The sequence below is a fragment of the Pezoporus flaviventris genome, unplaced genomic scaffold (assembly GCF_033815535.1).
Source record: "Pezoporus flaviventris isolate CSIRO_AGI_PZ_B2104156 unplaced genomic scaffold, CSIRO_AGI_Pfla_v1 ptg000015l, whole genome shotgun sequence".
Lineage (NCBI taxonomy): Eukaryota > Metazoa > Chordata > Aves > Psittaciformes > Psittacidae > Pezoporus > Pezoporus flaviventris.
In genome coordinates this window covers 37,951,575-37,964,336 of record NW_026892563.1, presented here as the reverse complement: position 1 = coordinate 37,964,336, position 12,762 = coordinate 37,951,575, and the positions used below count along the sequence as shown (strand labels likewise).

Sequence of the window (12,762 nt, the reverse complement as noted above, 5' to 3'; positions counted from 1 at the left end):
CTTTGCAGGCCTGGACAAGATAGAATTCCTGCAGAGCCATGAGAATCAAGAGATTTATCAGAAGGCCTTTGATCTGATTGAGCACTACTTTGGAACAGAGGATGAAGACAGTAGCATTGCCCCACAGGTGGATCTCAGCCAGCAACAGTACATCTTCCAGCAGTGTGAGGCTCCCATGGAAGGCTTCCAGCTCTGAGGTGCCCCTGTACTGTGTGCTCCTCTACCTAACCAGTCCTGTTGTCGAGCCACAAGCCACCCGTGGAGTGATTCTCTCAATGTTTTCCATAATCCTGTTTGCGCTCATTCGCTTGCCTTGTGCACATGCTCTTACATTCGTCTGGAAAACTTTTGGCTCTCCGTGGCAGGATGCCCCCTCCTTGGCAAGGGGTCACCAGAATCACCCTTCTCCTCTAGATTCTGAACCTCTCCACTGTCACCTTTGTGGAGTTGAGGCACCTTTCTATACTTTGAGATATTCCCTGCTCTTATTACAGGAAAATAATCCCTCCTCCACTAGCCCCCACTCTCCTGGCATCCAAGATAAGGCTGCCTTTTTCTTCTATTTGCTGCAGTGTGTGCCTGCAGTCCAGGGAAACATTCAGACTTTCTGAGAACGTAGCTGAATTAATTCCCCATGTTCTTCCCTGGGTGCCTCTTTGGATGGCTGAGAGAGATGCATTATCTCTTCACATGCAATGTATCTACTTTGCTGTATGTGCCAGCTGGGGTTATTGGCATATAGAACATGTTACAAATAATGGAGTAAGTTCTCTACCCCCTGCAACAACAAGCTGCAATGGACATGTTTTCTGGTTCTTAAAGAATACTGAACACATCTGGCCCCATCCCTTCTCAACACTGAGCTCCCAAGCTGGATTGCAGACCACTGTGGAGACTTCCCAGTTGCTCCTCTCTATCCACAAAAAAAAGAGTCTGTGAATAGGTCACTCTTACCACCTCCCCAGAAATGACTTTCCAAATGACTTTCCAAACCAGCTTCTAGAATGGAGAAACTACCCCCACCTTTGCTTGCTGGCACAGTATGATCCAGCTGGGCCTTCCTTAAAAATTGAGCCCTTTCTGACTTCATGCTCCAGAGTCTGGTCCTTGGTATTATAGTTATGGCTGAAAAATTCTTGTCTGCCTCTTTACATTTTTACACAGTGTGACTTGAACAGATTTATCTTCTGAAAAATAACCTTCTGAACACAGAAATTTGGATTTGTAAAATTTAGCACAAGGAGCGTTAGAGTTTCATGAGACAAGAGCTTCTTCTCCAGCTTACCTGATAAAACCAGAATCCTCCTGGTCAACGCCCTTATTTAACAACTCAAATGACACTACGCTCAAGGATAATAATCTTACAGCCGGATCCTCCTGGCCCTTTCAGTTTTCCCTCTTGCTGTTTACTGGACTTGAGATAAATAAGCATGGAACGCATGGTTCCTACAGGTGACATCTATAAGGCATCGCTGACTGCATGACAGCTGTCATCTGCAGCTGTAGACTGCCATTCTGCTAGCAGCATGTTCTTGGCTCTGCGACCCGCTTGGATCACAGACATCTGATGCGAAGGCCAGCCACTCCTCACTGACTTCAGCTGAGATTGGCACCAGAATCTGCGTGCAACTGGAGAGATGCCATGTGATTGAAAGTGGCGGTTCCATTTCTGTTAATGCAATGGATTGTCCAGGCCGTCCGCTCCCCCCTGCATCGGGCTGTGTTCTTTCAAGCCCTTTTGGATGCTTGGAACCACATTTGTCCAGTGTAAACATTTCAAAATCACCACTAACAACTGCAGTGTCGTGTACCTGTGGTAGAGGTTAGTGGCAGAACTGTCTGCAAGATCCTCCTTCTGGCTCCTCTCAGTGACAAGTCACTGCAAAAGCAAAACCAGCCCATTGGATACAGAATGATAAAAACATATAAATCACTTGTCAAACTGCTGAAAGAAGCTAGGCAAAGGCCTGAACATCAGCTCTGTGTGACCATCATTTAAGTACAGTCTTCAGTTCTGTCTGTGCTTCAGGATGGAGACTCTGACCTGTGTGGCTACTGCAGCAGCCACCTGCTGCTTCCCTAGCTAAGCCAGTTGGCCTCCACCTTCCCTCTCCCACTTACTTTCTCTAGTGCTGCTTTGTGCTGAAGGAACATTTAGTTTACTGCACTTGATCTGTAAATGGACTTTGATTCTTTGTAATTTTAGGGGGTTAAATTTGGTGGTTAATTTAAAAAAAAAAAAAGGAAAAAAAGAGCAAGAAAACCCCTCAATGTTGCCTTTACATCACATATAAATAACTGTGTTTCTCTTTTCTTGAAGGGTGATAGAAGCACTGATTAGTAGCAAAACCTTGTTTTAGCTTTTGGATTTTTTTGTGCTGGATTTTTTTACGTGTAAATTTCCAATAACATGTCATTTCTATAAGATTTGTTTAAAATCATGTACCTCTTATTGGATGGTATAAAAATGCTACATATTTTGTAAACAAATCTGAGCAAAGTGTGTGTGCATATATTCTGTATATTCATATATGTATATTCTGTGTATATATACACTAGTGTGTATATATACATATATACACACACACCTATATATGTACACACATGCATATGTGTGTGTATATATATACACATATCTATATATCTATATATATATAAGTGTTTTCCAGGCTAGTGAAAACAATGTGGTGCATTGGCGTTTTCTTCCCCTGCCCCCCAAGAAAATAATGACAATTGCCTCTAAATGAGTGAATTAAAAGAGAGTCCGTTGAAGCTGAATGGTGTGCCTTCCTGTGTAAGGAGCCTGGCCAGTGTTTGTTACTTTTGCTGTGGATATGTGAATTCAGAGCAGATAAGTATAAATCTTTAAACTTGGTATGTTTGTTTGAAGTGACAGGCCTGGTTGACACAGGTAATCTTATTGTCATATATACCTAGACTGTGTAAGGCATTTGACTGGTAATGCATAATATTTTGACTGAAAACTAAAACGATACAAAAATCAACATGGCACACATTAAATGGATTAAAATGTGGCTAATTCATAGGTCTCAGTTGAATTTTAAATGCTGCTTAATTGAGTATATTTCTATCAGGATTTTCCAGCAACCAGATCTTGGCCTTGCTTTACTTAGCCTTATTAATAGGTTGAAAAGAAACAAAATCCACTTCTAACAAAGGTTGTGCATCCTAGGGAGGGCAGACTTGTGAATGATGAAAGAAACAGTAGCTTGCTGATACAGACTCATCAGAATTACTTGGTATGCCAAGGGAAAGTTACCTAGTTGCATTTTAATAGAGCCAAACATGTACTGTGTTACCCATCTAATAAATAATATTCAGGCCACAGGTGAAGGACTCTGTTCTGGAGAAGTGCTGCTGAAAGTCTGAGCATCATTCTACATCATCGCTGGAATGCTACTTCCTAACATGTCACTGTGTGGCTACTGTAATGCTCACAGGTACAAAAATAAATCTTTAGTAGGAGTGGGGAATTTATATTAACTTTATAATGGCATTGGTGAAACTTTACAGGAACACTCTTTGTTGCTGTCAGTCAAAAAGGGATGCTATGAAATTGGGAACAGCAAGGACTGTAAAAAGGTGGCAAGTTCCGTTTAGATGAGAAATGAGGCACTCTTAAACTGACACAAGGGTTATGTCCCCTGCTAGGAACATTGAAGCCAGTATTTGCTTTCCTAAAGGATGTGCTGGCTGCTCAAATGGGAACTCTAACATCTCTAGCTTCCACTTTGTGAAGGTCCTGCTGTGTTCTTTATTTTGTGTGCAAGTAGGAGGCAGCGTGGTTTCATGTGTGCAGGATAGGCCAGGGAGCTGTTGGAGGTCTTGTGTTCTTCTCTTCCCAAGCCAAAGAGGAGAAAGAAAAGGAAACACTGTTTAAGGGCTTAGTATGTTCCTCTCCATCAGGCGCTGTTAAAAGAGTGTAGACTAAAACTATCAGTTAAATCAGGCAATATGCGGTTTATTAAGAAGTGTTCCAGACAGCTAAACTGGCTGCATAGGCCAGAAACGTGTGCTAGTTTTTAAACCATTGTCTGTGTTTAGAAGTGCTTTCTTGGAAGCCATCACACTAGTAAAGAGGTGGTTTCTTTCATTGCCTCTCTGAGAAGGATTTACATCATTTTTCTAGTAGCCAGCTATTTGTGAAGAAAATACTGCAGTGGTTGGGAGTGAGCTGGAGACAGCACGAAGTCCAATGGCTCAGGCTTTTATTTGAGACTGGAGTCTATGTGGAAGCTGAAAGAAAACACAAAGGTATGCAGTGATGTACAGTCCTTACAGTACTGAAATGGTGGAGATACCAGAGTGGCTAGAAGGGAAGGATATATGACATCTCCATGAAGCTTTTGTCAAACCACTGGACTGGCGTTCCAATTTTTGAGTAAATAGCATAAAGTTTAGAGAAATTTAATAAAATGAAAGCGTGGTGCCCATTGTTGCTTTGAGGTGTTGCTTTCTAAGAGGCATTTTACGTAATTCTTATTTGAAATACTTTATCAGCTGGATGAGTCCCAATAGTTCTGTTTCCAAAAGTAGATGAGTTACCTGCCAGTTCTGCTCAGAGTGCACTGGCAGGTGCTTTTGAGATGGATAGTTTTGAGATGGATGGTTTTAAGCTCTGCCATCATCAAGCATGAATCACAAGTTTCTCTTGGTAGCCTGAAATACTGTCTGAAGTGCATGTGCTTTTTGGTGTCATTTAATATATATATGAGCACAGGCACACAATCCAGGAAGTTTTTGGTGTTGGTTTCCACCTGTGTGCCTACTGGTTTGGCAAAGAACCAGAGCTCTCATGGAAGATCTGTTCACCTACCTGCAGTGGAATTAAGTATGACTTGCATTCAGTGCTAAATGAGCAGACAAACCTCTGAAAGCCTGCTCTGCTCAAGGCAGCTGCCTTACAGAGAACCACGTTGTGGCATCACCTGAAAGTTTTAAGTTCTGTGGTGGAATGACAGCACAACTTGTTTGAGTGGTTGCATCTTGTCAATGTGAGTGGTACCCAGAAGTGCAGTTCATAGAAAGGACTGCAGCAGGTATTTTCTAGTTCTAGACCAAGTGAAGGGCAAAGTACTAGGGAGGAATGCACTATTGCTTCTCTTTTCAAGGTGTAAAGACAAGATTTACCCTGCATTTTTGTAGGGCTTTTAATTTATTCAGCAACAGTGCTAATTTTTAGTAGTACCACAAAAAGATTAAAAAAACAAACAAACAACCCAGGATGAGGAGAAGGTTTCGAGAAAAATAATCTGTCAGACTGATACAAATGCCTCTTCTGTTTCTGGGGTCCCCACAGCCACTTAGCAGGCACTCCTGGAAAATAACATAAAGCAGTCTTGACACTTCCAATCTACATTTCCCTCCAAATGAACTGAAAGGAGGAAAAAAAATAATGTCTCCATTTGTTTCAGGCTGTTGAGCATGAACAGTGTGTGGCTCTTGGGAGTTGTTCTTTGTAGGTGTTTCAGGGTCTGCTGCTTCTAAAACTTGTGGCAGATGATCTTTAAGTGGGCTACTGTGAAAGCAGAGATCATGATTTAAAGGGGAAAAAATGCAAATAAATCTAAATAAGGTTTGGCAAAAAGTTGCTCTGCAGCAGAGAGCAGGAGTGCCTGACTTTCCCATACTCACGGGCCTCTGAACAGTAAATCTGATAGCACTGGTTGAAGCTGTTGCTTCATATTCCTAAAAATAGTTATGTCTGTTGCCTTTGCTTGGACATTCTCCCTCACTACCAGCTCTGGTGTAAAAGGTTGTCATCTGTAATACACTGGTTCTCTGGAATGCCATTTCACTATCAATCTCCCTCCTCTTTTTATCAAGGGAAGCAGTTCTTCACAAAAAGTAATCCTTCACTTAAACAAATGCAGCCTGAATATATTGGACCTAGAGCAGGTAAGCAGACTTTCTAATAACTTATGATTGTTTTGATAATGTTGATGCAGGTCATGCAATTCTTGACTCAAGGGCTTTCTAAATAATTGTTCTCTCTTGCACAAAGAGGAACGTATGGAATATCTGAAGCACCCAGTAACAACTTAGAATACATCTAGCACCATTCTTCCTCAAGGCACCTGAAAGTGAGCGTTAATGACTGCCCAGTGAAGGTTATTTCATTTTTACAAGTATGGATGCACAAGTCAAAACCGAAGGGGGTATCCTTTTCTGTCCCAGTTATCTTCTCATAAGTGGTAAGAGTGCATAGCACATGTGGGAAACACCTGTCTGTCCAGTTTGTTCACCTGTCCTGTCCCACTGACCATGAAGAAGAGAGTTTGGAGGCAAGGGGAGGTTGCTAGGAAAAGTGAAGTATTTCTGGTTTTAATGATTACAGGATAATGTATTAATTTTCTTGAACATGAGAGTACAGAAGTAACATACATGAAAGATGTGACTATGTTCTTCCAGTGCCAAGAGGGACAGCTTTTCTTCTCCAATACGTGGTCTCTTCATCTCCTCCTTTAAGGTTTAGCAGATGTGCTCTGAGTAGCTTCTTCTCTCCATTGTGCTTTCTTTTCCAAGTTTATGCTTGTAAGAGTTTCATGCCTTTTTACAGCCTACAACATAATGACAAAGCAAGAGCAGGTATTACCTGAAGGACCCCAGGTACAAAACATGAATCAACAGTTCACACAATACCTGGCCTATCCTTTTCAAGGCACAGTTGTCAGCTTTAATGCCAGGTGGGAAAGGGGTAAAAGAAAGAGCCTATTTTGGCTTAAACCCATTACTTCTCTAGGAAGAAATGTGCCTAAATGTGCCTTTTGTTAAGGCACTAAAATATATATGGTCAGTGTTTAATACTCTGGTCTTCAGAAGTCAGAGGTACTGGAAACAAATCAAAAATGAAACATAATAGATTCCTGCTGCTGTGAAAACAAGGATCCCAGAGCAGCTGTCCTCTTCTCTTTCCAGTGTTTGCATTCATACTACCCCAGTATAAGAGGAAAATGTTCTGGGAACTGTCAGTGTTCAGTCTCTTAGGGTAAAAAACCTTTCCATTGTTACGTTTCAGAGTGCTGCATCCTTTTCATTTTGATAGGCAAATGAGGGTTACTTCTGGGGAACTGGGAAGACATAGTTTTGATCAGTGATAGAATTAAACCAACAAACCCCAAACCAAAACAGTGCTAACAATCCACAGGAGGAACTGAGGAGTTTATGTCAAGACTGATTTGCGCTCACCAGCCAAAAATTGTGCTTACCTGCTTTCCTCTAATCACCATGATTATGCATCTCACTATTGTCAAGGCAATCATCACATAGCTGAGCTTCACACGCCATGTGGTCTTTGCTGCTCTGATTGTATCAATCCTCAAGAAATAAAAGAACAGACACACTCATTACCAGAGACACAAATAAATCCTTTGGCTAATGGTTATTTGTTAAGAGACAATATTGCTTTGCATTGCAGCCAAGTGATCTGGAAAAGGAGGAAGGCTGCAGTATTTAAGTATGCACATTCACTATGGAGATGACAGGAAAGAGAGAGGGATGGTTTTACTAATATGATGTTTTTCTTAATGTCAGGTCCCTCTCCGCTGACTACCACATTCCAGGATCAGCAAAGCTGGGGAACACTGCACCTGTATTAGGACTGTGGTGTATTTAGCATTGTAAAACATGCATTTTCCCTCAGCAGCAGAAGCAGGGTAAAAAACATTTGTCACCAGGAATAAAGTAGTGTCTAGCAGTCGGAGCATCTTGGGCAGGGGGAAGCATTATCACAGCTTAGTAAGCCTGAGCTTCAGAATCATTTTATTTATGATGCAGTCTGTTTTCCAGCAAGAAGGCTTCCTCCACTATGGGATTTGATACTACTACAGATACACACTGGCTGCTGAATGAAACGCTCCTGAGGAATTCGGACTAGGACTTGGGAAAAGACCAGTAGTTACCACTTCCCTCCTGCCAGACTAAAGAGTGTGAAGGTAATCTGTTTTCCTGAGAAGCTAAGGAGGCATGGAGGATTGAAAGCCTTCCAACAGCAGGCTTTGAATTCCTTTAAATCTTTTTATTTCAGGGGGATTAATAGCCACACCAGTAGCTATCCTACTACTTTGGGAAAAACCTGTTGCCTAGTTTGCTGTTATTTTTCAAAAACCTTCCACAAGAAGTGTTTCTGTTATTAAAGCTTTCAAATGTACATGTGATGAGTTAAAACAAAAATATCAGTTATTTTGTTGGGTTAAACTGTAAAGATAATTCTACCCAAATGGTGGCTCAGTCAAATTTAAAGTTCCTCTTAGAAATACCAATGCAAGAAGGGCCAGTGAAGCATAAAGGTTTTAGATGTGCTCTCCACAATAACCAAGGACCTGTACCTTATATGATTAATTCTCCTAGCAGAATTTAGAGCAGTTGACTCGCTTCTCAAGGAGATCTGATGTTCTCATGGATTAAATTTAGCATATTATAAAATTATGGAATAGAAAAGCATCAACATAATGTGATAAAAGAATAAATGCATCAAATTAGGTAACTATATACACCAAAACTAACATGAGTGAATATGGAATAATTTACCATATTTTGAACCTTATACTTGAAGGAAAAAAGCTACTGAAGTATCCATGATAGTTCAACATGGTAAATCACAGAGGACCTGAGAACTGAAGAGAGTTTTGTTCTTGTTTTTGAAGAGGAGAGCAAGAATGATGTGATCACTGCTCCAAAGTACTGATACAAGATTTCTGATGACAGGGAACATGCCCATCTACCATGAAACTAAGAGTTAAATTTAGCTTCCATGTTGGTTTAGCTAACAATCTGCCATGAACAAATCAGGCAGAGGAAGCAATGAAGCTGGAATGCACAGAAGTAGGATTTAAAAGCTTTCTTAAGTTACTTTTTGAAGTATCTTAGATGTGTTAGAATATACAAGAGAAAAAGGTAGCTATCTGAATTTGATTTGCATTTTAAATCAATTCAGTGGCTAAGGTTAACATTTGTTTAATAAATGAGTTATTTCCTGCAAGACTCCCAAGTTCTATCACAAGCTCTTACAATCCACTCTTAGTTCAGAATGGGAAAAAAAGCTTTTGTGCTTTTCTAGTTCTTAGTTGCCTCCTCAGCTTTGGCTGAACTATTTGCCTAAAGGAAAACAAGAATTCCCTAAGCACTTGCAAAAATAGTCAGCTTTTATCCAAACTTGGTTTGTCTTTTCAAGAAACCACTGAAAATGACTTTCAATCACTCTGCTGTTTTCTTAAAAACTCTCATAACAAATCTTTGGGGGGCAAAACCAGATGAATGGGCAATAGCATAAGTTGTAATAATTTATGCCTCTATGTATTTCAAATGTAATTTTAAGAAAAGTGCCTCAGTACAGAATGGAAGGATTAATTTTTAACAATATTTGTCCAGTGTGATACACTTACAAAAAAACAGACACATGGGTAGATTTTCAGTTCCCATAGGGTGCATACAAACAGAGTATCCTTAGAGGACAGCTATAGTGATTTACTGTATCTTTTAAATTTAAATACATACAGATATTTAAAGCATTACAAGCATGTTTTAAAAGGTAACTATACTACCACCAGAAATGCTTTTTAAGCTAATAATTGCCTGTTGTTAAGTTTGATCTTCAGGTAAGCAAACTAGAACATCCACGTTTATTTTCTGCTTTCCACACAGGGCAAAGCATTGACACAGCTCCACAGCAACAGGGAAATTTGGACTATACATATTTTTTGTTAGGGAGCCTTTCCACTGTTGGTTAGTTTAAATTCCACAAGTGAACAAAGCTGGCCCATGCGCTCTAGATGTTCACTAATAAAGATTTTAAATGAGTTTCAGTTATTTTATAGGTATATCATGAAAGTTTTGCACAAGGGGAGACTGATGTAGGAATTAAAACACTAGAAAAACCTCACTAGTATTTGCAAAAAGCTTTTTGGATTGGGAGAGAAGAGTAAGAATTTGCTGATTGTGATGTTCTAGTGAAACAAGTGATAAATGCTGGTCATGCTTTCAGGAAAAAAGAAATCGAAAGGGGTGGATTATCTCAGTAATGCAGAATTGCTCAGGTCACCTCATCTACAAGACAATAAACCAAACACAGCAGTGTAAGATTTTTTTAGCTTTGAAAACCCATACCATTTAAGAAAAAGTTATGGTGGAGTTGCATTCAAGTAACATTTCTGCATGGACAATGTCTCTTTTACAGCTTCAAAACTGGCACTTACGAGACAGTCTCTGGTATATCCTCTGTTTTTTTTGAAATGGCCTGCCCACAACAAAAATCTTTTGTCCCAGTCTGTAGGCTTGTGTCCAGGCACCCTCGAAGTAGACGGACCTAAAAGAACCCTAACAAAATGCACAGACAAAGCCAAAACACCACTAAAACCAATACTCAGAGAAGCTGAATTGCCACAGCTGTAATGAAACCAGTTAGGGTGAGCAATGCAGAAGTGTGATTGCTAGAGTTGGTTAGGGGACAAGAAGTCTATCAGAATCAGATTAACAAACTTGTACATAGGGATTAAACTGAGGCCATGTAAGAAAAGCCAGATCTTGTCTAAGACTTCAGTATTTGCATCCTTAAATTTGCATAACCTACTCCAACATCTAAGCTTCTGAAGGTGCTGTGATAGTTTTCCCATTATATTAGTTTAAAAAAATAGGAATAAACCAAATGGAACTGCTACAGAGAAGCAAATATGCTGCACTGTTACATCACAGAATGTTAACTTTTCCAGGCAGATTTTATCTTATCTGGAGGCATAAACAAACATAACCATAAACAGAGATTAGACCCGTAATTTTCAGCTCAGTTTTTCAAACTCCATATATAAATACTCATACTAGGGGAAAGTTCCCATGCATAAGATACTAAAATCTAGCAAACAAAGTGCAAAGATGGACAGGTTGGGTTTTTTTTTAACAATGGGAGGTATTCCGAATGGATGCATGCTGCCTCATGGCTTCATAAATTATCTAGGAAGTAGGGTGGATACAGTTTGCTGACAGCACTGAGTTACTCAAAACCAGAAAGAAGAGTGTTACACGCAGAGAGCTGCAGGGCTTTGGAATCCCGAGTCAATGAGCTGGCCAGTGAAAGAAAGCCCGTGAGTATAAACAGGAAGCAATTCCAGCTGACACACAAAGGACAGACTCTAACCTAACTATTATTGCTGAGGAGCAAGTCCTCAGGGTTTCATAGAGTTTTTGGCATAGTGTTCAGTAATAGAAAGGGAAACGGCATTACTAGCAATGATTAGGAACACAGGCAAATCCAAAAGCAGTAATATGCCATTGTATAAAACCTCAACTGCAGCATTTGAAAAGCATGTCAAGTACAAATCCCTCATCTCAGAAACAGTTGAAATAGAACTGGCACAAAGAAAACTGGGGAGGACCACAGGTAGGGAATGGCCACCATGTAAGAAGCTGTATCATAGAACAAGACTGTTTGGCTTGGACAGGCTGTAATTGAAGCTCCTTTCAGCACAACAGAGGGCACCAGAATCTTAAATGACATTAACAGCATGAGTTATAATAACCAGGACCCTTTTTGGAAGGGGTACTGAATAAGGGAACTTTACATTGGAAAAAGCACACATTGGGTTTAAAAAACAGATACATGATGTGTTTTCTTACAGCACAGTTCAGCTGAGGAATTCCTTCTCAGAGAATGTGGATGTTAAAAATACATCTTGCTTAAGGAGAATGGGCAGATTTATGAAAAAAAAAATGCAGTAAGGACCATTAAACACAAAAATGCCACCTCTGGGACAGTAGTCCAGGGGTGAAACACTGCCCTCTTCCAATAGTCCTCCTTAGGTCCTTGCTATTGCTCACCGTTCCTGATAGTCTTCACAAAAATGCAAGTGATCTCCTTTACTGACCACTGCTGGAGACATCACACTGCTGAGGAGACCTCTGGTCTTACCCAGTACAGTTGCATTATGTTTTTAACATAGAAATATGCAAAATGCTTCAGACCTGTATGCTTCTTTTATCCAGCGTCAGCAGACCCTGAAGGGAGCCTGTTTTACAAGAAGTCTGATTAGAGTATCAGAACTGTCCCATACATAGGGAAAAAATGTTTAATGGCTTGAGCTTTATCTGACCAGCTCCACCCTTGCAAATGAGCCAAGCCCATGATTCAGACTGACTCCTGCAGGGCAGGCACAATTTTTTTGAACAGCAGGAGCTGGTTGTACTACGAACAACTGCAGAAGTATTTTAGTTCATGTGATGTTCCTGAACACTAATAGTTTACCTCAGGGTTGAAGAGTCTGTTCTACAGCACAACGGAAGAGCCTTAATGCAGGACTGATCACCAAATAAGATACTAGTGACCTGCTACAAAGCAAAAACTGTGTTCTCAGAAGCAGAAATACTGATCCCTGGCTTTGTTTAAACCCAAGGTTTTATTGCTAAATTTAACACTCAAGTTTTTCAGTCTAAAGATCAGAATTCCCTCTCAAAAAAAACAGGGATATTAGCATCTATGCCAGTACAATTCCTGATTGCAGCCTGGATATCTAAGTATGTTGTATCATGAAACATAGCATGATTATTACCAAAAACTCTTACTTTTTGGCTGATGCTGACCTTCTTCATGGGGTTTAATGCAAAGCCTTCTGCTTATATTTGGATCCATTCCTTTAGTCATTCTCAGGATTGAGGGAATATTTCTCCCCAGAAGGTCAACAGCCCCACCTGGAAGAGAAAGCAGAGGCCAAATCAGTATAGTAGAAAGAATATTATCTTTTAAATGGAAGAATG

At 40.2% G+C, this 12,762-nt stretch overlaps 2 protein-coding genes across 3 annotated transcripts in view; one reads left to right on the top strand and one right to left on the bottom strand.

The window, feature by feature from the left end:
* The window catches only part of KPNA1 (karyopherin subunit alpha 1), a 52,063-nt gene extending 48,565 nt beyond the window's left edge, over positions 1-3,498 (top strand). For both annotated transcript variants that reach the window (XM_061454107.1, XM_061454108.1), the window contains exon 14: positions 9-3,498. In XM_061454107.1, coding sequence (XP_061310091.1) covers positions 9-196 — 188 coding nt within the window. In that variant the 3' untranslated portion in view covers positions 197-3,498. The remainder of the gene's footprint in view (positions 1-8) is intronic.
* A 2,630-nt stretch (positions 3,499-6,128) lies between these two features.
* On the bottom strand, positions 6,129-12,709 carry FAM162A (family with sequence similarity 162 member A). The gene is given in 5 exon segments (XM_061454133.1): positions 6,129-6,581; positions 7,230-7,338; positions 10,215-10,237; positions 10,239-10,324; positions 12,571-12,709. Coding segments are annotated over 5 exon segments (393 nt in total). The 5' UTR covers positions 12,650-12,709; the 3' UTR covers positions 6,129-6,485.
* Positions 12,710-12,762: the final 53 nt, after the last annotated feature.